This window comes from Thalassophryne amazonica, chromosome 10, assembly GCF_902500255.1.
Source record: "Thalassophryne amazonica chromosome 10, fThaAma1.1, whole genome shotgun sequence".
NCBI classification, from domain to species: Eukaryota; Metazoa; Chordata; class Actinopteri; order Batrachoidiformes; family Batrachoididae; genus Thalassophryne; species Thalassophryne amazonica.
The window spans coordinates 84,638,786-84,661,186 of NC_047112.1; the positions used below are offsets into that span (position 1 = coordinate 84,638,786).

At 39.8% G+C, this 22,401-nt stretch overlaps 2 protein-coding genes across 8 annotated transcripts in view; one reads left to right on the forward strand and one right to left on the reverse strand.

Annotated features, from left to right (window-relative positions):
* ralgps2 (Ral GEF with PH domain and SH3 binding motif 2) overlaps nucleotides 1–22,401 on the forward strand; it is a 286,105-nt gene that overhangs the window by 182,758 nt on the left and 80,946 nt on the right. The gene's annotated exons all lie outside the window — the stretch shown is intronic.
* Nucleotides 1–22,401, reverse strand: part of angptl1a (angiopoietin-like 1a) — a 41,858-nt gene that overhangs the window by 8,037 nt on the left and 11,420 nt on the right. The window contains exons 1-3 of one of the 3 annotated variants that reach the window (XM_034180401.1): nucleotides 9,187–9,556; nucleotides 2,231–2,482; nucleotides 1,527–2,147 (exon numbers count right to left, since the gene is read on the reverse strand). In XM_034180401.1, coding sequence (XP_034036292.1) covers nucleotides 1,527–2,147; nucleotides 2,231–2,414 — 805 coding nt within the window. In that variant the 5' untranslated portion in view covers nucleotides 2,415–2,482; nucleotides 9,187–9,556. Of the gene's footprint in view, nucleotides 1–1,526; nucleotides 2,148–2,230; nucleotides 2,485–9,186; nucleotides 9,557–22,401 lie in introns of those variants that run through there. The other 2 variants (XM_034180399.1, XM_034180400.1) reach the window with 2 other exon arrangements.

Genomic DNA, 22,401 nt, shown 5'->3' on the forward strand with positions numbered 1-22,401 from the left:
GTATGGTGTATATGTATGTATATATGTGTATGTGTATGTATATATATGTATATGTGTATATGTATGTATATATGTGTATGTGTATGTATATATATGTATATGTGTATATGTATGTATGTGTATGTATGTATATGTGTATATGTATGTATGTGTATGTATGTATATGTGTATATGTATGTATGTGTATGTATGTGTATATGTATGTATATGTGTATATGTATGTATGTGTATGTATGTATATATGTATATGTATGTATGTGTATGTATGTGTATATGTATGTATGTGTATATGTATGTATGTGTATGTATGTATATATGTATGTATATATGTATGTATATATATGTATATGTATGTGTGTGTGTGTGTGTGTGTGCGTATAGCAAATACTGATTGGGGATATTGTAAGTGGGAGCATTATAATCCCTTTCAACCTTTTTTGCCACTGACAAATTGCATGCCAAAGAACACCACTTGATGAAAATAATTTCTCTGTGGGATTTTCATACGAATGCCAAGTGTTCAATATGTCCTTATTCTCTAAAGTTCTCTTTTGGGCCCTTATTCAGATCCCACTAATTTAGTGCATATGCTCACTACATTCCAGCCAATGATGTCTGCCAAATAGGACTTACAGGAATTCATGATTTCACTGCTTCTCCAATATGCCAAAGATGAGCCAACTGTGCCTCAGCAATCTCTTGCAATAAATAAATCAATTTTGTATCATAATTCTCATGTAATTTACAGTTATTGAAGGAATTGTCTGTAAAATTGCCTCCAAAATTGGCATTTTTTTAAATTTTGTTCAACCAATGGCAGGAATAAATGTATTTTATTTATTTATTTGACATGATAAATGGACAAGATGCTACAAAGTGCTTGTAAGAATCCCCAACCACCTTGACACTGTGACACAAAAACAAATGAGGCCACTTTTACCATCACAAATTTCAGCCCTCCTGCCCCCTCTCTCCCCCCAAACAAACCTACCCAAAAAAAAGAAAAACACTTCCTCATTTAACATTTGTCCTGTTTGACAAAAGCCAGAATTGGGTAATCTGGTGTAAAATGTGGGTGTCGAGGTGAATTTTGTAGTATATTGCATTTTCTCGTCCCTCCGATAGTGGAAAAACCTTCAGTCAGTGTTTATTTTACAGCGAACGATGTGCTGTAATGTTATCAGCTCATGTTTTTCATTGGTTGTTGAGTCTTTGTGTTTTTAATCTGCTGTTTATACCCGTTAGGATTCATGATAAATGAAAATTAATCTACTGAATGAATTGTGACCTGGCTGACTGAAGGGATTATGGCTTCAACTTTATAGCTCAAATGTCTACAGCTGTCAGACTACATCTGACAGTAGTTCAGCAGTGAACTGGTGTTGGGTAGTAGCCAACCTAAAATTACAAAATGCCAATCGTGTTGCTTTCATCACTAAGTTTTCCCAGCTCCTACAGTATTCATGAATTGTTGATTAGTTTATTTTCAGCAATAATTGTTTAATCAGCTTGATGTTTGTACGTACCATCAGAGGTCAGTGTCCCTTGTGGTGGTGGAGGATCGAGACCAAACGGGCTTGAAGTCGGCACGTTCATTCGCGAGCCACGGGTAAAGGCCCGATTGTTATTGTCTCTCTGTATCTCGTTAGTGAAACGGTTGTTAACTGGTATATTCTGTGGTACGACTTGTACCAGCGGGGGAACTACAGGCATCTCCCTGCGCCCCAGGGTCCTAATACACTGTTCCTCCAATGCACTGATGAGAATGGACTGGTTGTTAACCACTCCAGCCATTGCGGAAAAGCGGGCCTCCAGTTCCCTGTACCTGGAGGCCAGACGCATCATCTCCGAGGTCACATTGAGGACACGATTCTCCAGCTGGGCCAGCTCCAGAGAGTTGTCTCTCTTTCTGATGATCTCATGTAGCAGCTGCATATAGAGCTGGGTCACCCTGGAGTTCATGTTCCTGCTCTCTTTTCTCAGCAGCTTCATCTCATTCACCAAGTTGCCGTCCACATCGACCACCAGCTGCAGGGTTTCAATTTCACGTCGCTGCTTGTTGAGCACTTCTCTCACGTCCGCTATGTCGATGCGTGTCACTCTGTCCTTATCTGGCTCAGGACCTGTGGTGCTGGCACAGATTGGACCTGATGGCAGGTAATGAATTGTGACATCATCACAACATTAAAGAAGTAGTAGTAGTAATAGTAGTGGTAGTTATTCTTTGTACCTGTGATCCTCTGTTCAGGCACCAGGAAGGTGTAAGAACACTTTTTGGCATCAGGGTCCAGCGGAGCTCTTTTATTCCTGAGGAGAGAGGCTTCTTTTCTTTTTTCCCTGGAGCTCCTGCAGTAACTTTGCTCCCAGAGGGAGAGACAGAGCAGGGTGCAGACACTCCAGATCAGCCCCTGCATCGCTTCTGGCTGGTCGGATTGATAGACGGACGCCTGCTGGTGTTTCCTCCAAATCCCTCCAGACCTCCCTGCAGGGAAACGAGACCACAGTTAACACTCCGTCACGTCTACATTTACAAATGGAAACAAAAGGAATGTAAACATGACTGTGTGAGAGTTGATTTATCCAAAGCAGTAATAATAATTACTGCAATAAGATCTTAATTAAAAGACTGCACCCTCAGACAAGGAATTGTCCAGATTATTTTTTCCACTCAGTGGCCAGTAGCAGGGTTGTCAGATCAACAGTCTACATTTTTTATTTTTTATTTTTAATGTGGAAAGATGGAAAGAGAAACTACTTTTACAGTCCAGCCAACAAAATGTCTCCTTTCTGTCAGTTCCCCCACTGACATTTCATGCCTCTGGGGGCTTTGGGTACTTTCAGCTTGATGGAGATCTGCAAATGTTTTGCAGCGTATTGAGTATTTGTTGCATTATTGCAACAGTTGCGCAGAATATTGCTGAGTTTTTGTCCTGTTTATCTCATCATCCCTCACTTTTTGCACATTTGCTGGAACACAGCCTTTTGATTTGTAAGCTTATAAGGTCAAAGGTGACATTCCCTAGACATTTTTTAAACCATCAAAAACTGTAGGATCAAAAGCCAAGATCACCTGAAGCTTTTTTTTAAACCTAGTAAATAGTTCCTGGATTAACAGTATTTATGATGGGCTAAAACAGAGCTCTCAAAGTGATTCCAGAAAAGACCGTAAAGGGTGCAGGTTTTCTTTGCAACCAGCCACTCCACCTCGTGATTTCACTGATTAACATCACTTTGACCAGATGGAATCCGTTAATCAGTGAAATCACCTGGTGGAGTGGCTGGTTGCAAAGAAAACCTGCACTCTCTTGGCCTTTTCTGGAATCGCTTTGAGACCTCTGGGCTGAGAGGTGCCATGATCCCTCTGCAATGCCTGTTTTGTTTTTTTTTCTCACACTGTTTCTCTGTCTGACCATTCCATTCTCTCTCACATAGTCACCTACGAGCAGTGTAGTTTAGACTGACTAACCTAAATTCTAATGAAATTACATTTGTTCCGCAAATCTGATTGGTTAATTGTGTGAGATTTCCAACCATAAAATATTGCATTGATTGTGGCAAAATATTCAGCCGTTTCACATTTGATGTATTACTCCACGCTTTGACTGCTTTGCTACGCAGATGTCAACTAGTGCAGCGACAACAATGCTGAAATGGGTGAATTTAATCTATCATACGAAAATAGTGGATTCTGATACGGAATTACTGAATGCAGTTGACGAGATGGAGAAGTCTGTGGGTCTGCTTACAGAATTTCCAGTTTGGCATGAAGACGCTGTTGCTAAGGTAACCTTCGCTGACCAAATTACTTACAGAAAAATAAACCGTGCAAACGATGAAATTGGATTAGAATGGGAATAACCCTTGTGTCTGATTTGCAGAAGTTAATGCTGGATTATGGTCACAAATATCAGTAAAACTCCTTTTTAAAACTCAATTTGCGACTGTACAATCCAGAATTAACGTCCGCAAATCATCAGACACAACAGGGTTACCCCTTAAGTGTGATGTCCTTGAATTTTAGCAAATAGCCATAAGATCTGGCGATACTCCACGCAGAGCGATGGAGTGCAGATCAGCTATAAACCTGCAGACTTCTCACTGTGAGGCCCCAGTGCACACCACTGCTCAACCAAGCTAAAATATACTGACAATTTAACTACATCAGAAAATGCACAATGCAGCATGCGATAGTCAGACCTGACCCGGTCTGACCCAGCATCTCTGAGTGATGTCCAGCGTTTAATCTGCTGCCAGTCAGCTTTCACTGAGCTTTACTGTTCTTTGGATGGCATGGAAATAATAACACAGATGTGTTGAATTAGTATGACTTCCCAATTTAGAGCCTTGGTGTACTTCCTTGGGCTCTGTTTGGTCAGAATGTCCATGAAAAGGTTGTTATGGTTAATTGTAGACCCCTTTTCCTGTCCAGACATCAGACTCACTGTCCCCTATATCAGTGTTGGCAAATAGCACAGTGTTCTCCTCAGTGTCCACACTGACCCGTTATAGCTCTGCAGCTTCCTATGGGATAAATACACACACAGTGCTCCGTGACTCACCACATGACTCCTTCCAGCCACATCAGCAGGGATTTTTTGTATGTGCTTTTTTTTTTTTTTTTAAACAGGCACAGACAGTGACCACAGGAGAGTGATGCTCTGTAGTCCCGTGTACTTTGAGGGGTGATTCCTGGCTTTCCCTGACGATTCTGTTTTTTATCAGCACAAGCTCCAAAACATTCACAAGTAGACATGTGCACCACGTCATTCAACACCCTGGCTGAGCACTGCACAAAACCAGGGCTGTCTGCTCCATCAAAAACCTTCATTGCTCTTCATATGCAGCCTCTGTGCCCCCACCCTAAAATTGAGGCCTGGTGAGTTTCCCATGTGACGCCACTGTGGTTCCTCTGGGAGTCTGGCAGCTGTGTCACTTGGAGCAGTGTAACCAGGGGTCAGCCACACAGCTAGTATTGCAGATCTGTTACACATGTGAGAGGACTGCTGGTCTATTAGTTTGTGTGTCATTCTGTATGATTGAATACCGTGTGCACGGCTAGCTTGGGATGTTATTTATTTTCCTGATTGCGTGCTCTTCCAGCAGCCGCTGTCTCTGTCTGTGTAACCAGTTGTTGGATCCTTGCTGACCTCCATAAGTGTTAGTAATTATTTTAGCAGCAACCTCTGCAGAATCGTTGATAAATATTATTTTCTGTTCCAATCTACAAACTCTTGTCTGCTATTCTTGTGCCACATACGTGTCAAAGCTCAGGTCTTATAAATAAGATGGGCAAAACTACAGCTCATCACTTGTCTGTGTTGTCATTTTCCATCTCTTTTCTTTTGATCTATTTTCTGCTTCTTGTTCTCGCCCCCGTTCCCTCTCCTTTTCTATTGTGAGTGTGCTGTGAGGGAACAGGGTTTTACAGCGTTTCATCACAACATGCGCAGACGTTTTTTTGCCACATCACCAAATAGAAACTAAACACAGCAGAAGGATTTGGGATCTAGGAAGCCTACTTGGTAGAAAACATGAAGTGATCCATGTAGAACGTGATAATGTAATAATTTGCTGATGTTATAATAACTGCCAATAATGTAACAAAATGTCCTCATAAGTCCATAAAACATAATTAAACCTGATAATGTAATAACTTCCCCAAAAAAATATAATAAAGTGCTCTTCCCAATAATGTAATAATCTCCACACCAATACATTATTGGTATGGAGATTATTTTGCTATTTACAGATATTATTTATTCTATATTATTGTAAATGCATAATTTTTATAAAGTTGTTATATGTTACACTATATACTACAAAACATGTTCAATGCATTTGCTCTGCTTTCCCTCGTCTTTGGCAGATGATTTGGGGGGGGGGTGCACTTTGAATGGTTCCACTGCTGGCTTTCCCTTTCAGTGGCTTTAACCAAAAATACCTACTGAACACATCTTGCATTTTAGAATGTATCATGTCATGCATTTTCTTGCCCCTGAACCTTTAGTTTTGTTGATGCCACTTTCCACCAAGCTTGGAGTTTAGCGCCCACCCCCCAATCACATAGGACAGTCTTGCCATCATCTTATAAAGAGAAACAGTCCCTTTTGCTCCACAATCTTATAACAGCATTTTTGTTCACATTTTCACAGGGGTTTTAAAGTTTCCTTGCAGTAGTTAAAAGATGGCATTGTATGTCTACTCATCCCCGTTGACTGGTGACCACAAATAAATGGACTGCATTTATATAGCGCTTTTCCATCTGCATCAGATGCTCAAAGCGCTTTACAAGTATGCCTCACATTCACCCCGATGTCAGGGTGCTGCCATACAAGGCGCTCACTACACACCGGGAGCAATAGGGGATTGCCCAAGGGCCCTTAGTGATTTTCCAGTCAGGCGGGGATTTGAACCCATGATCTTCTGGACTCAAGCCCAACACCTTAACCACTAGATCATCACCTCCCCTCCACTAGACCATCACCTCCCCTACCACCTACCCACAACCACAGCACATGGCCAACAACTTCATAAAAAATATGCATTCACAATATTATAAAATAAATAATATCTGCAGATAGTGAAGCAGCAGGGTTAAGGTACAGAGAACAGCAAATCAGTCAGTTGCCTTCACCACTTGGGCCTCAAAAATTGATGGCCTGCTATGACAACATTGGCCAAATTTATGTGTTGGGAAATTATTACATTATCAGATTCTGCAAATGTACAGGCCTTTGTTACACAATTGGTATGGAGATTATTACACTCTTGGCAAGTGCACCTTATTGCATTATTGGGAAGTTACTACCTTATCGGTTTTATTACATTTTATGGATTTATGAGGATATTTTTATTACATTATCAGGAGTTATTACATTATCAGTTAAAGGACATGTGGCACATTATTTAACATCCCGGTTAGCAACACAACATCAAAGTATTCATGATTGTAAGTCTATCCTTGCACATGCGGTGATAATTAGTGATGTATTTTAATTTTATTATTTGTCTCGCTTGGCGAGTCAGCAGGTTCATTTTTGGAAAACATCATACCAAATCAGCATGAGTGAGTTTTTACCTTCTTATGAATAACCAAAAAACAACAATACACAAAATTAGGGATGCTCAAAATACACATTGTATTGTATCACATTATAATGGCATTCCTATATTCATAGAACAAAACTAAAGCCATAATAGTGCAAACAAACCTCAAATTGTATGTCAAACCCCAAACCAAATAAATAACATTTAAAAAAAAGTACATGTTAAGTCACATTACATTTATGTACAGCATTATATGAAATCCTCCCAAAACATTTTTTCAGAATCTTTCTACAGTCTTTGAAAAGTCCCGTATTACATGTCATTTACAGAAGCACACCATTATCTTCTTTGTCTTTTAGTGAGGTGGTGTTGGGGATGGCTGGGACGACATAACCGGGTTCGACTCCCAGCTTGTGTCGTCAAACTAATCAGGGACAGTTTTCCCTCCAGTTCTGCAATATATAAGGAGTTTCAATATATGCATGAAAATAAAAACTGATGTTTTAGTTACCTTGAAGAGCTTCTGTTTGTTTTGACTCTTCCTGTGAGTTTCTAACAACCTCATCTACATGCTTCTGTAACAATAATTTCCATCATCAGGAATCCTAAGGCACAATATCAAGTAGCAGTTATACAACAAAATGTGAAGAGTGTAAATGCAAAATAACATACAGGCTCAGGTTATTGTTTCTTGTATCAATGCACAAGATTTCAAACAGCTTCCTGATTGTTAGCGTTTCAGGAACTTGTTGCACAAGGGTCCTGGCAGTCTGTGGCGAATCTGCTGGAGATGCTCTCGCGCTCCATCATCTTCACTGCTCTCACGCATGTGCATATTAAGAACATTCCTCATAAACTGCTGCACATAATCTAGAAAGGCAGTAAACCAATATTTGTATTCCAAGAGAGATAATCAGATAATTTTGAGCCTTTAAGTGATTTCACTGGCTACTCTACAAAACTTTTAGCAAAGACCCAAACACTTCTCAGAACTATTCACAGCCTTTATGTAATTAAGTGTACAGTGATTTTCTCCAAGATCCTACATGTGTGTGAAAATGCAGGTCTTACAACCAAGGTTAAGGTCACAATACACCATTAACTGAGAATTTTAAAATTTGTAATATATGACAATATTTTGCAGCTATATATAGAACTTTTTCGCAGAGTCTATACAGTAAATTTTGCGGAGTGAAATTTACTCTCTTGGGATAACATTTGGTCCCAGTCCAGTTAAATATACTGGGACCAAATGTTATTCCGGCAGAGTATATTTTACTCAGCAAAATTTACTGTGGCCTGCCCTCCTTGGTAACAGCCTGTATTCTGTTGCTCTTCTCGTTGCTCGTTGTAGTGTATCACTGCCAACATTGTACTAAAATAACAAAAGAATAAGAAGTTTAATGGAAATATGCTCCACTACATGTAGCATGTAATGCAGTAGCTTTTTTTTTATTATTGCAAGCTCTGCAATATATTACACATCTTTTTTCATTGTTAATCACAAGCCTGTATTTTTTCTGGTTGCTATTTTGTGCTTGAATACAAGTAAGGTCAATAAACAAAATTCACCTGGCACACATCCCAGTGAATAATTCTTTATGTATTCCACTACAACTTTTATACTCTGCTCGCCAAAAACCTATCAGTGCACCATCCCTTCCCAAAGTGTAAAACTGCCAAGTTTCATGGAATTATGCCCAGTAGGGTTTCATGAATCTAGGTCACAAGAGGTTGAGGCAGCTGCAGACAGAGACACTCCATATGGGAGCTAAATGTAGAACTCACTCGGTTTCAACCACTGTGTCTTTCTGGCTTGGTCTGCTTCTAAGGCGGATGAAGGCACTGGGGGAAGAGCGTGTTGCCGAGTTCTCTTTATTACAGACGTGGTCCAAGAGACTTTCCCATTTGGCAGCAATCAACACTTCATTTACAGCAGCAGTGGAGGCTGCCACCCAGTAGATGTGGTTGGTAACGGACTGTCGCCAGTCACCAATGGCCAACACCCTTTGGTCTTTGAAACTGTCCAGCTTCTTCAACACACGTGCATATGACACCGTAATGCCCTCCTCAGTAATGCTGTTTTTGCATATTACAATACATTATCCCATTTCCTTATTGGGTGTAATAATAATATACCTTTTGCTAAATGCAAGACATCGAAAGTATCAAAGATGGTTTGGACATGTGCAGAGGAGGGACCCAGGGTAAACAGGGAGAAGGATGCTGAAGATGGAGCCACCAGGCAAGAGGAGAAGATGGAGACCAATGAGGAGGTTTACGGATGTGCTGACAGAGTACATGCAAGTCATTTGTTGGCTGGTCTGCGCTGTAACACATACAAATATTATAATTCAGTGATATGCTATACAACTTTTCATACATAACACTGATACAGCCATCATCACTCACTCACTCACTCATCTTCAGCATTACTCCAATTAAGGGTCATGGGGAGCTGGAGCCTATATCCAGCAGTCATAGGGCATGAGGCGGGGTACACCCTGGACAGGACGCCAGTCTGTCACATGGACACATATAGACAAACAAGCATAGTTTCACCCACAGGCACACCTATGGACAATTTAAAGTTTCCAATCCACCTAACCTGCATGTCTTTGGATGTGGGAGGAAGCCGGAGCACCCGGAGGGAACCCACGCAAACACGGGGAGAACATGCAAACTCCACACAGGGATCAATCCCATGATGTTCTTGCTGTGAGGTAACAGTGCTAACCACTAAGCTACAGTGCTGCCCATGCTCATCTCTAGGTAAAATACTGTGTTCATTGTTCATTTAGTTTTTATATATATATATATATATATATATATATATATATACGAGGTCTGTCCGAAAAGTAACGGACCTTTTTATTTTTTTCAAAAACTATATGGATTTGAATCATGTCCGCTTGCATCAGCCAAGCTTGAACCTTCGTGCGCATGCATGAGTTTTTTCACGCCTGTCGGTTGCGTCATTCGCCTGTGGGCAGGCTTTGAGTGAGCACTGGTCCAGCCCCCTCTTCTGATTTTCATTGTCAGGGAAATGGCTGAGCGACTGCCACTTTGCTCCATGAAAATTTTTTCAGAAACTGTGACAGACAGCTAGGTGGAAACCATTCGCAAAATTCACATGGCTTTCGGTGAAGATTCTATCGGCGTCACACAGATTAAGGACCATTACAACCGGAATAAAGACGGCCCACACCGGCAGAGGGCGCGCCGCACTCCGAGCGGCCATCGACAGGCTGAAACGACCAGGTCATTTCCAAAGTGAACGCTGTGTTGATCCGGCACGTCGTGTGACTACCAGAGAAATTGCTGAAGAGTTGGACATCAGCACTTTTGCGGCACATTCCACTGTTACAGGAGATTTTGTAATGAAAGACGTGCGGAGGAATTCGCGCGTCGGGATGGAGCCGCTCATGGTGCACAACAGACTTCCTCCGTGTTGGAAGTCTCACAGGACATGTTGTGGCATGCCCAGCTGTTACACAGTTTCTCGGCTACTCACTCAACTGAAAAGCCACCGAAAGCCGTCTGAATCTTCCTAATGTTTTCCAACACGGAGGTGTTGGAATGAGCTGAATGAGGTTAGACCTGTGGAACTTGGTGTGCTTCAGAAGTATGTAACTGGCTGCACTCCACCATCTGGAGATCTGCATCCAACTTGACTGCACGTTGCTGCTCAGACATTTCCTGTAAATTATGTAAACCACATTTTAACCAGTAGTTATAACAAACATACTTTATAAACACCTGAAATGTGCATGCATGTACACTAATCTTGCATTGCAGTGCTACAACAATAAATGCTCGTCTTTCTGTAATTGTGGAATATATATATATATATATATATATATATATATATATATATATATATGTATAGTCCGTTGCATTTTACGAGTGTTGGAATTCATTTTTTTAAGAATAATTAGGCACCACATTGGTACCAACTTACACACTGTATTGTAGCGTACTGGAAGTTTGGAGCCTGTGTTTTAAGACCAGCCTTACAGCCAAAAATCTGTGGTCTTTCAAGACAGGTACTCTGAACATGCAGGTAAAATATGTTTTGTATGTTTGCTCTGTCTGGATTGGGTGGTCTTAAACTGTTAATAGGTCTTAAACTATTAAGTTTTTAAAATCTAATGGTGTTCAAACCCAGGATTCATTGTATTTACTGTCTCATAAATATTGCAAAACAAGTATAATTGCATTATATAATTATAATGGCAGGTAGCATTCCAGAAATGACCTGCAGATTTATGGAGACCAGTATTTTTATACAAAGTATGTATCATTATGGATAAGAGACAGTTTATTCTTATGAATATTTATAACTATAGGTTGACTCAGAATATTGAAAACAGATTAGACTTACTCATTAAAGGTTTAACTTTGTGACTGAAGCGGTTTTCCTCCTCTTTGGTGGACCAGATGAGCCAGGGTCACATCCGCAGACATTTTCTCTTTCTTCCACAGACTGCACATAAAGCTTGGCACGAGCGGGCTTAATGGTCGGGATGCGTGTGGCTGCAAGTCCAAATGACCCCGATGCCCACTGAACCACGGTGCATAGCCTACAAAATCATTGGGGATGACAAAATGCTCCCTGCATATTGTCAATGAAGCAGTGGGACCCTTCCAGAACTTGCGAGTTGATTTCACAAACTCTGTCCATTTTCCCATCTGTTTGAGGTTGTCTTTAGGCCAAATATGCAAACTAATCCACTTTTGCTCATCTTTTGGCAACACAGAATCACTGTAACGGATGTCACAGCCTCCTACGATGCATCCTTGTGTCATTGCAGCCGTGTAGAATATCCAAAAAATCTCTGTCGTTTTCTTGCTTACTTTAGTAGAGGTTTGTTGTCATTCTTGTACAAAGCACACTGGGATGTTTCCTCAAAGCTAGGTAGACGCTGTTGGAAACACTCGGAAAAACAAGCACTCAAGAGTACTTTGTTTTCGGCAGTCTCCATAACTATTTGTTGCAAATGCTGTATACTTTGAATCATCATCTGAGAGCCACTAACAGCCTAAATCTAAGTTGTTATGATTTCTGTGCGACATGTCCTTTAATTATTACGTTATCAGGTTGTACAGTCTAATGAAATTGGGCTGCGTGATTTTCTAATTGCAACTTCTTATTCTAAAATTGTGACATGGTTGCAAGGGTGGTGGCCAAGTGGTTAGTGGTTTTGGTTTCAGTGCAGAAGTTTCCCGGTTCAAACCTCATCCCTGCCACATTTCTCCATGTAACGTGGAGTTGAGTCAAGAAGGGCATCTGGCGTAAAAGTTGTGCCAAATCAACATCCAGGTCCACCTTGGATCTGCTGTGGTGACCCCGAATGAAAACAAGGGAGCAGCTGAAAGGACTTACTATTCTAATACTGTGACATACAGACTCTATTTACGGTTTTTATCCCCCTGGTATGAAATAGGGGTGGCTATAGTGATCAGCATATCCGTCCATCTGTCTGTCCATCTGTCCGTTTTTGCTCGTTAGCGTGATATCTCAAGAACCAGCTGACCAATTTCATCCCCCGACACCAGTTGATTATGGTGACCTTGGGGTCAGTTTCAAGGTCACAGCATGATATTCAAGATACTGTCATTGCCACCCTTGTGGCAATCTCAAGAACCAGCTGACCAGTTTTATTCATATTTAGCACAAGGGTGTACTTGGGTGATCCCCTGAGACTTTGTATTACTGATTTGTAGGGACTTGGGGGATATGTCATCTCCTGATGACTCTTGGTATATAAACTGTTACTTTTAAAAAAATTCTGCTACATTTTAACTTATTGTTGCACACTTTTATTGTTAGAGCGCATTGTTTTTGTTGGGCACTGATATACTAGTGGTGGAAGTGTGAAACCATTTCATTTTTACGAGAACATAAAAATGACAATAACTATCCATAAAATAACATTATGTAGCAAATTTATTTTACAGTAATGGCTGTAGAATAACTTTGCTGATGCAGTGATTTGTAATGGCAAGAATCGTGCTTCTCTCATTCCCGCTCTGAGCACTAAATGCCTGTTCAGAAAACAATGTATTTTGATGAACCAGATAGGATGTCCTGCAAGAGTTTTGAATACTACATGGCACTGCGTTACACACCAATAACAACTCAAGTCTTCAGCAGCCATCTGTATTAGAGGAGCAGTTATATAGCTTAATTTGTCCCTGTGAAGCAAACCTACAGTGGTCTTCACTTAGCTATAAGAACAAGCTAAGTATTCTTAGTTTTCAATTCAGTTTATTTATACAGTATGTACTCCTCATAGGTTACCTCAACATGCCATACATGACTTTACCCACCCCATGAGCGAGCATATATTGGCGATCGCGGTAAGGAAAACTGTCTTAACCTGAAGGGATGCAAAAAATATAAATTCTGCAGAATACAGTTCTAATGTGATATACAAATTTAAAAAGTGTCACCTATCTACTATTTCTAATTAACTGTCAATAAGTAAAATGGGAGATGCTTCAAAATCACACACATAAAACACACATAGTAAACATCTTAAAACTTGGATAATTCCACATGGACTCAGCACAGACATTTTTTGTCTGTCTCAGCTTGTTGCTTGTTTTAAATCAAGATCTTATTACCAGAGGCCAAAATATGGCCATCGGGTGTTGTGAAGGTCTTGCGTCCGTCTGTGTGTCTGTGCTCAGCATAAGTCCAGTCCTATTACTGCCAGGGTCTACAAATTCACAGGGAACATTCTTGGGACACAGAGCTTGGACAGCTAACCTTGATCTATTTTAAGAGGTCAATAGGTCACATTCTGTTTCCTGTTTTTATGCTCATACAGCCAAGGGCATTTTAGCATTGTTATATTTTTGTTGTTGTCAGAGATCGATTGTGGAGATGAATGACCTCTGTTTTTTTTCCCGCAATAACAAAATGATACTGCATGAAGTGCACTGTTTTCAGCTGTCAAAGTGGTTCTTCAGCTCAATGAAGTGATCTGTTTTTGAGCAGAAACACTCTAATTGACAGTGGGCATGTGGCACATTGCCTGTTTCAACTTATTGAAGCTGTTAACACTCGTTTGGGCCTGATTAAAATTGGCTCTTGGGATGTGAAAATTGCTTTGACAATGAGATTTGTTTTTAAATGAGTCATTACTTAGCCCTACAATGAAGTGCTCATTTGGTTAAATTGTTTCACTCAGTACAGCTGTATAGTAAGTGTGTTTTTGTGTAGACATCACACAGTTTGATACGTGTCTCATAATACATCATCATTACAATTATTTTTAAGCTTGACTCACTTTACTCACAACTTCACAGGATTAGCTGTTCTAGAAGTGGCACTCATTGGCCATGTGTGATTTTTATTGGAGCCACAGGGCTGTTTAAGAGGACGGTGTTGGCCCCCATATATCTGGCAGTCATGGTGAAAATTGCTCAGTGCTCTTTGACTTTGCATAAAACTGGGAGCTATGAGCTTCCAGACCAGCAGCACTGTACATGCGACTCCCATACTGTTGGTGTACAAAAGACATGTTGTCATTCGGTTGCAAAGCCGTGACGTAACACATCATGTGATAATCTCTTTCCGGAACCAAACAAACTACACACGTGGGTTTCTCTACAGCGATGGCTGTGCCGGCCATTTTGTTTACGTTGACAAACTTCTTTTCTTGCGCACCAGAACGGGTTAAAAGGGGCTTGAATTCATTTGATTCTGGTTGGATGATGTCTGTAAATGTTGCAAATGGTACAGAATGCTGGCTGCCATTAACCCCTTAACGCCTGAATTTATATAGCTGTATATAAAAAAAAGTTTTGTGTGTGTTTTTGCCTTTAAGTAGATGGTAAATAATGTTGAGATTATTAATTTCACTTTTGCACAAAAAATAAATAGTAATTTTGGTATTTTGGTAATGACTTTATGTTATAATGTTATAATAATAATAATGGTATGTTGCAAATTTGCGACAACAGGCATAGTGGTCAATTTGGTATGTTGCATATTTGAGTCAAATATTGTAGCATATATGCGACAATAGGCGTTAAGGGGTTAAAAGCCACAAAAGGAGAGAGTGCATTAGGTTTATGTCATAGAAGCACATTTTGAGGTCGGAGCGCACTTCTGCCTTCACAAAATGCCTCAAGAAACCACAAAAAATGCATACAAGTACTTACTTTACTCATAATTGTTGTCAGTCTGGCTAAATCGTTGGAGTCTGACCCACTGATTAGGCAGCTAATCTAGTTTTCCACAGCGGAGCGTGCGCGAGGATGCGTTTGTTTAATAACACGGGACGGTGCGTTTCTGCATTCATAAAATTCCTCAAAAAGTGCATAGAAGTACTTACTTTTGTCATATTTGTTGTCAGTCTGGGTAAATAGTCGGAATAATCTCATTTCCTCAGCGGAGCATTTGCAAGACAAAAACAAACATGCTTTTGTCATGGTAAGTGGTCAGATCTGTTATCTCCGACCACCAGCTAGCTCCGGCACAATGTGAACTGAATAACGAATAACTTATAGATTCTTAACGATACCAGTCCTACTTGCAATCACTGATCTAAATTAAATACTTTTGTGATGGTGACATTAACATTATCTGTTGGGTCCACTTGGCAGTAATATGTCTAATATAGTCATGTTTATTTACCTTATCAGCTGTAGCCATCTACTTTTTTCTTTGCCATTAGTCGGAAACCTATAGAAAGACAAATCCTGCGACGTGTCAGGTCGATTGGTGCACATGGGCACACAACACTGTGGCATTCTTTCACTGTTTACACTGCACCACCACAACTAACGAGTGCAGACAAAAACACGTGTTTTCTTTGTTTGGGTCCGGAAGGAGATTTATCACGTGACTTTGCAACCGAATAGGAAGATTCCAGAGATTATTGCGCAACTGCAGGTTCAGTGGAAGTGCACACTTTGTAACATTTGGCCATAGATTTGCTGTGGTTTCCCAAAGGATTCAGTTGGATTTTTGGAATTATTATTATGATTCTTCCCCCCCCCCCCCCCCCCCCTTCCTTTGTTTCATGTTTCCTTTAATGTAGTTCAGTTTTAAGATCACAGTTTGCAAACAGTCTGATTGGAAGACTTGCAAATATCGACACAACCAATGATTCGAATGGAGTGTTGGAGTTCTTATGTGAAAAGAAGCTGAAAGGTGCCAGGGATTACGTGGGAGTCATCAGTGTGCACAGAAGGTGGTGTTTCAACACAAAGGGCACTTTGAATATACTCCAGAAGAGTTGCAGTGCACACTTTGGTGGCAATCGTGGTTTACAGAGGGAGCTAAGAAATGGACTGCAGAGCTCATCAGTGCTCAGTGGCAGAGCGTCTGAGTTGTCAAAATGACTCACACATTAATTGATTTCTGTGGGTTTACTGGCTACCAAAGGCTGTGCCTCGAGCACTAAAGTGGGTATATGGTCATCCACATACTGATCCCCATTGTGCTCCTGCAGTGTTTTTGGAAGTGTCAGCTGGTGCTGGTTTGTCTCGTTAAGACTGATTTATTGTGATGTTTCACTACCTTGTGACACATATTACCAGTGTTTTGTGGTGTAGTGTATTACTGTTGTACCCTGCTTGTTATTGGATGTGACACACTGAAATTGTTGAATAGCCTAAAAGTAATCAATCGATTACTGTCCTGTGTTGTCTTTGTAGCACATGATCTGACAGGCATATAACCAGACATCGCCCGTTTGATTTGCTTTACAGTGTGCTTTCTACATGCTTATGAAATTAATACAATTTCAGTCACACACACAGCTATTTATGCAGTGTTCCCCTTTCAAATACTGGACAAAGACCAAGTGCACTTGTTTATTATGCCGACATATCTGAGGTAGTGTTCTACAAATATATGTCAGATTTAAACTGAACGATGGATTAAGTCCCTCAGAACACAAACTGCATAAATGTATTTATAGTTATTGCTGTGACAGGGTGAAGATATACAGATTGCAAGGCAACAAACCTGGAAATGACTTAACTCGTAGTTCTGACAATGGAGAAGTGGATATATGAAGAGTTTAACGTTGTTAGAGTGATAGCCATTTTTCTTTCCTGGCCACATGTCATGATGGTACATCAACATATTTCACTTTTAATTACATTCTTCTCTATGTATGCTCAACACTCCTTTTTTGAGTGGTTCTGTGTTATCTCTTAGTTTTTTTTGTTTTTTTTTTTGCATTCATCTTCTGCACAACAAAATCACAACTAGAGCAAAAAGGTAAAGAAATATTGAGAACAGGTTTGTCAGGTTTTTTTTTTCTGTGTTTAGTCTCTTAGTATCAAATCTGGTGATTGATAACATTTGTGTATACTATGTATTGCTGTAGTCTTCATTTTAATGTTTGTTCATTTACTTTTCTGCCTCATAAGATCAGTTTGAATGATTACATTATGTAACAAATTTTTATTTTTGTTTTGTTCCTGGGTACACAGTGTGTTTTCCTAACCTGTTATGCCTTAAATAAATAGAAAATAGCTGTTATTCCACAGAAACTTTGCTTCTGTGATCAGGACAATGATATTTTGAAATTAGTCTTTTTTCAATAATATTCTCGATTTGCCTTCACTACTACTGAGTAGTCTTCTAGAATATTCTTTAACTGCTAGAACTGTCCAGAATTTTCTAGAAGTTTCCAGAATTATCTACAAATTTCAAGAAATTTTTAGAACTTTCTAGAACGTAAAAAAAATAAAATAAAATAAAATCAAGGTTTGTGCTGAATGTAGTAATTTTTCCATAGACTTTAGACATAAGCAGTTGAAATATAACACTTTAAAGCCTGGAACAAAAATTGTTACATAGTGTTATGTATTGGAGATGAGAAGCTCTGGTACTTCATACTGAATGGGAGTTTTTGACTCGTGCTTCTTTTTCGTGTTCTTTCTCTGTGCCCTCAGGCTTTGAATAGTTGAGAAGTTGATATTTGGCAGTGTTATGATCACACAAAGTTTGTTGCATAACGCCTTGGACAGTCTGTGAGATAACCCCCTCTCAAAAATCTCTCATTTTTGACTTTGAAAAATGACGGTTACACTTTACAAAGTTTGTGATGCTCCAACACCTCGACTGCAGCACCGGTCTCTAAACACTAATTTATCAGTGATGCACTTGCTGCACACCTGGCCAAGTTTGATGCCCTGACAGGCTGAGTTTCACTTCTCCACACCTCAGTGAATTGTAACCATCAACCCTCATCCCAAGCACCTCTCACCTGGCCACATATTGGAAAAATAAATAAGCTATGAATAAATAAATAATAAATAAATAAAATAAACTTGCATGTATTGGTCTTGCTTATTGATTTTGTCATATTTATTTGATCTGTGCTTTTTATATAGCTTTATGTAATTTTTCTACTCACTAATAAATTCATTTTGAGGTATCAAAACTAAGCAGAAAAAAATTCAGCAACCTGTTGGTTGAAAATTTGAAACAGAAGTTGTATTCTCATCATATAGGGTAAGTGTACCTATTAAGCCCATGAACCCTTTTAGCCCACTTTCAAATTTTATGGCAGTTTACAAAAAAAGGAAAACATATTTTGTCATCCATTACTTCATCCAATCAAATGGTTTGTTACTTTGTTGACATTTTTCATTGCATACAAATCACATTTTCCATTGCTGAGTTATCCCCACCCAAAAGTATACAGTCTCGGGACCCCTGACACGAAGGCAACCAAAAACTTTGATGTTTTGGCACCTGTCAGATTTAATTCATTTTCAGCAAATTTCAGCCGCATCTTTGGTAAGTACATTAATATTATGTCAAGAAAGAGGTAAATGTGCTAATTTTGATTATAGATAAATAGTATTTTGCCAAATTATATGATTTCTCTTCAAATGGAAAGATGACTTTCATGAGCTAGCAAACATAGCTGATCTCATGCTAACACTGCTAGCCCTGTTAATGCTACTCTGTCACAAGAACTAAGGTTGTCAACTACAAATATTAAGCATTTTGTTATTCATTTAACATTGATATTTAGATAAACGCATCATAAATTGTTCTGTGGAGCTGATTAATTTCATAAATTAACTTTCTTTTTTTTTTTACAGGTGGGCTTAAATGGTCCGTCCCAACAAAATACATGCAAACTACAGCGAGCACGCTAATATTCAATGACAAAAACTTTAGATTTCTGAATGTGTGCACAGTAGTAACTGCTGTAATGTTTGATGCAAACCATATTTAGGCTCCATGCATAGTTTTGTGAGCATAATCTTACATTTTGAAAGGAAAGCATTGTCTTCGTTCCTCACGGTGGAACCATTTAAGCCCAGCATGTTTTATTTAAGCCCACCTCATGTATTTCAATAGAGAATTTCATCTAGTACAAGTTAAAAAAAAATTTCTGTTCAAGTGTTTAAAAGTAACAGTTCACTGTGTGTGCTTCATTGTGATTCACCCAGGCAGAGAGTCAGCTGACTTTGTTTGTGAACTTTCCCTGTGGAAATGGTGCTTCTAAACCTGTGTGTGATGTGTATGTTCACCAATAACAGTGCTTTATTCTGTGTGACAGTGCACCAGACCAATGAGATACCTGAAAAATACCTGACAAAACAGAGCATGAACACTCTAAACTTAAAAATCGACATGCTCGCGCTGAGATTGTAACAAGATGGTTCTGCGCCGTTAGTCTATTGCTTAGGGAGAGCACTGCTCTGTCTGCAGGACTATACAGCAGCCTGTACAGCTTTACGTGCTTCCATTCTTGGACACACAGTCGCACATACAGTTGGTTTTCCTCCACACGTGTGATATTTGTACACACACATACACACCATCTGTGGTTTTGCTCAGTGTAAACACAACTTGAAATGTGAGGCTCAGTTTGTTAATGTCTTTATCGTATAGGCCACAGCTATATATAGATTTTGAGTTTGACTTTTAAGAGAATCAGTTCAACACACTCTGTCTCTTGAGGTCTGCATATGGCTGTAGGACTGTTTTTCTTCTTCCATAATTCTCTGTTATGGCGCTGATGTCACAGGTAGTGAGAACTCTGCCCATAGGAGAACTTATCACGTACTAGGGTTGGGTCATGGCAGGGTTAGCCCCGAGCCCAGTTCATACCTGGGGCTGAGTTTGCACCAGGCCGACTTCTCCAGTATTCAGTGTCACACATTAGTAGTCATTAGCTTTATCAATGGTTATGTGAGTGTCCTGAGTGACGAAATGACCAATTCACCCAGTAAGCTATCAACTTTATGCAGGGGATAAAAAAATCTGAACTATAAAATGAATGTTGGTTGTTACCTGTAGAAAAAACAGCTGTATGTTCTGCACTGTCTCCACTGTGAAAAACCGAGGCAAGCATCTTATGAATAAACCTCCCAATCTCCCACCATCACTGCTCAAAAGGTGGTACTGCTGAAGATCTCCATTCTTTGTTTCAGGACTGATGCATTTTGCTAACACTTAAGGAGACAGGTTGAGTAGAACGTGTGTCATGATGTTGCCTTCTTGGGAGAGGGCACTATATTGTTCATCCCTTCACGTCTGTAAGTTACAGATGGGCCTATAATTTGGCAGAGTTGTAATTGTTTTCAAGCTCCTGCAATGATTTCCCAATTCTGATGTTAGTTGTGTTGCTTGATGGATTGCTATACAACAAGCAGTAACAGAAAGACTTGAACAAATTTTATTTATACTTTCATGGCCAATGTATTTCCCAGCCGCTAAATCCCCAGCTTCCAGTCTCCCATCTGGCCCTCAGATTTTCCCACAAGAAGTCCAAATGGCCCGACTCACACATCACATCCATCAACAGTGAGTAAAGAGCAGCAGAAAGAGAAGACAGAAGGAAAAATGGAGGGATGGGGCCTTTCGCTTAGAGATGAGGCATGGAACCAGCAACAACAAATAGCAGTACATCTTCACATGACAACATGGAGCTTTACCAACTCTAATGTTCACAGCCAGGTTTATCCAGCCTTACACCTATGCACAATGTTAACAGCCACCATCTTTTTTTTCTCCTCAGTTCAGCTAGCTAATGTCACAATTTATATGATAAACTTGATAAAATTATTTAGTGAACTGTAGGGACCACATAAGAACAAGAAGGCAGAATACACCGAACACCCTCCAGTGGTAATTTGTTCCATGATATTCATTTGGTCGTGTGTTGAATTGATCACTATCTTCTCTGAATTAGGAGGTTCTCCCTCAAGTATGTCTTTTGTGTTCTAACCTCTTAAATAAAAAGGGGGCACGGCATTTTGATGGACTTTGTCACATCATGGAGAGACATGAATTGCACTGTAGTGCAAGTTGCATTTGTCAAAAAATGCATCACAGAGGGGAATATTTTGCTGGGTCTAAAGAATTAATAAACCATGCTCTTAAATTGAAAGACCATGCACTCCATTTGTTTGCAGTTTATGGGAGGGCCAGAACAGCAATTAGGAGGATGGTTAGGCTAGGTAAGGCTAACTAAGGTTTTAAAAATGCAGGTAAACCTGCATGTTTAGCTTCTTTTTGGTGTTTTTGTCTGTTCAGTTGCAACAACACACAATTTACTCTGGAGTTCTTTGTGCCTCATAAATTCAAATTTATTAATTTATATAGCGCCAAATCACGAGGAGGTAACGTCAAGGCACTTCACAAACATTTAAAAAAGCAGAACAAAGTGAATTAAAAGATAAAAAAAAAAAATTGAAACATAAATAAGTAAAAAGAATAAGACACACAGTAACAAAATACTATTGATGAAACAAGGGAAAAAAATGTCTTCAGTCTAGACTTAAGTCTCCACAGAGTCTGATTTACGGAGCTGCATGGGCTTGTGTGTGTGTGTATAATATACAGGCATGTCACTTCTATTTATTTGTTTATCAACTTTTTTTGGCGGGGGGCTAGTAAATAAACTTGGGGGAGGATGAGAAAGAGGGGAAAGAGAAGAACATGTAAACTCCAGACAGAAAGGCCCAGGTGGGATTTTTTGTTTGTTTGTTTGTTTTAAATACAAACAGAAAATTATCTGTTTCTATAGTCTTGTTTCTCCCAGATGAAACTGGTGGGAATGGAACCAAATGACTACAAACTTCCCAAAGTGGTGTCGGCTTGCAACTTTGTGGACATCTGTCCACCTTTGTAATGAAACAGTATCCTTAACCCTTGAGGCCCCGTACCCCCCAGTTGTTTTACTTCTTGTGTTGTAAAACTCTAAATATGTGCGCATATGATGGGGTCAGGGCTGCTATTTGGGTGACACCCCATTCCTCCACCCCTCCCCCCTCCATTTTCCTACAGAAATCCTGCAGTCAATTGGTCTTTGTGGAAAATGGGTTTTGCGTTTCCCTCATTCTGCACACTGCACA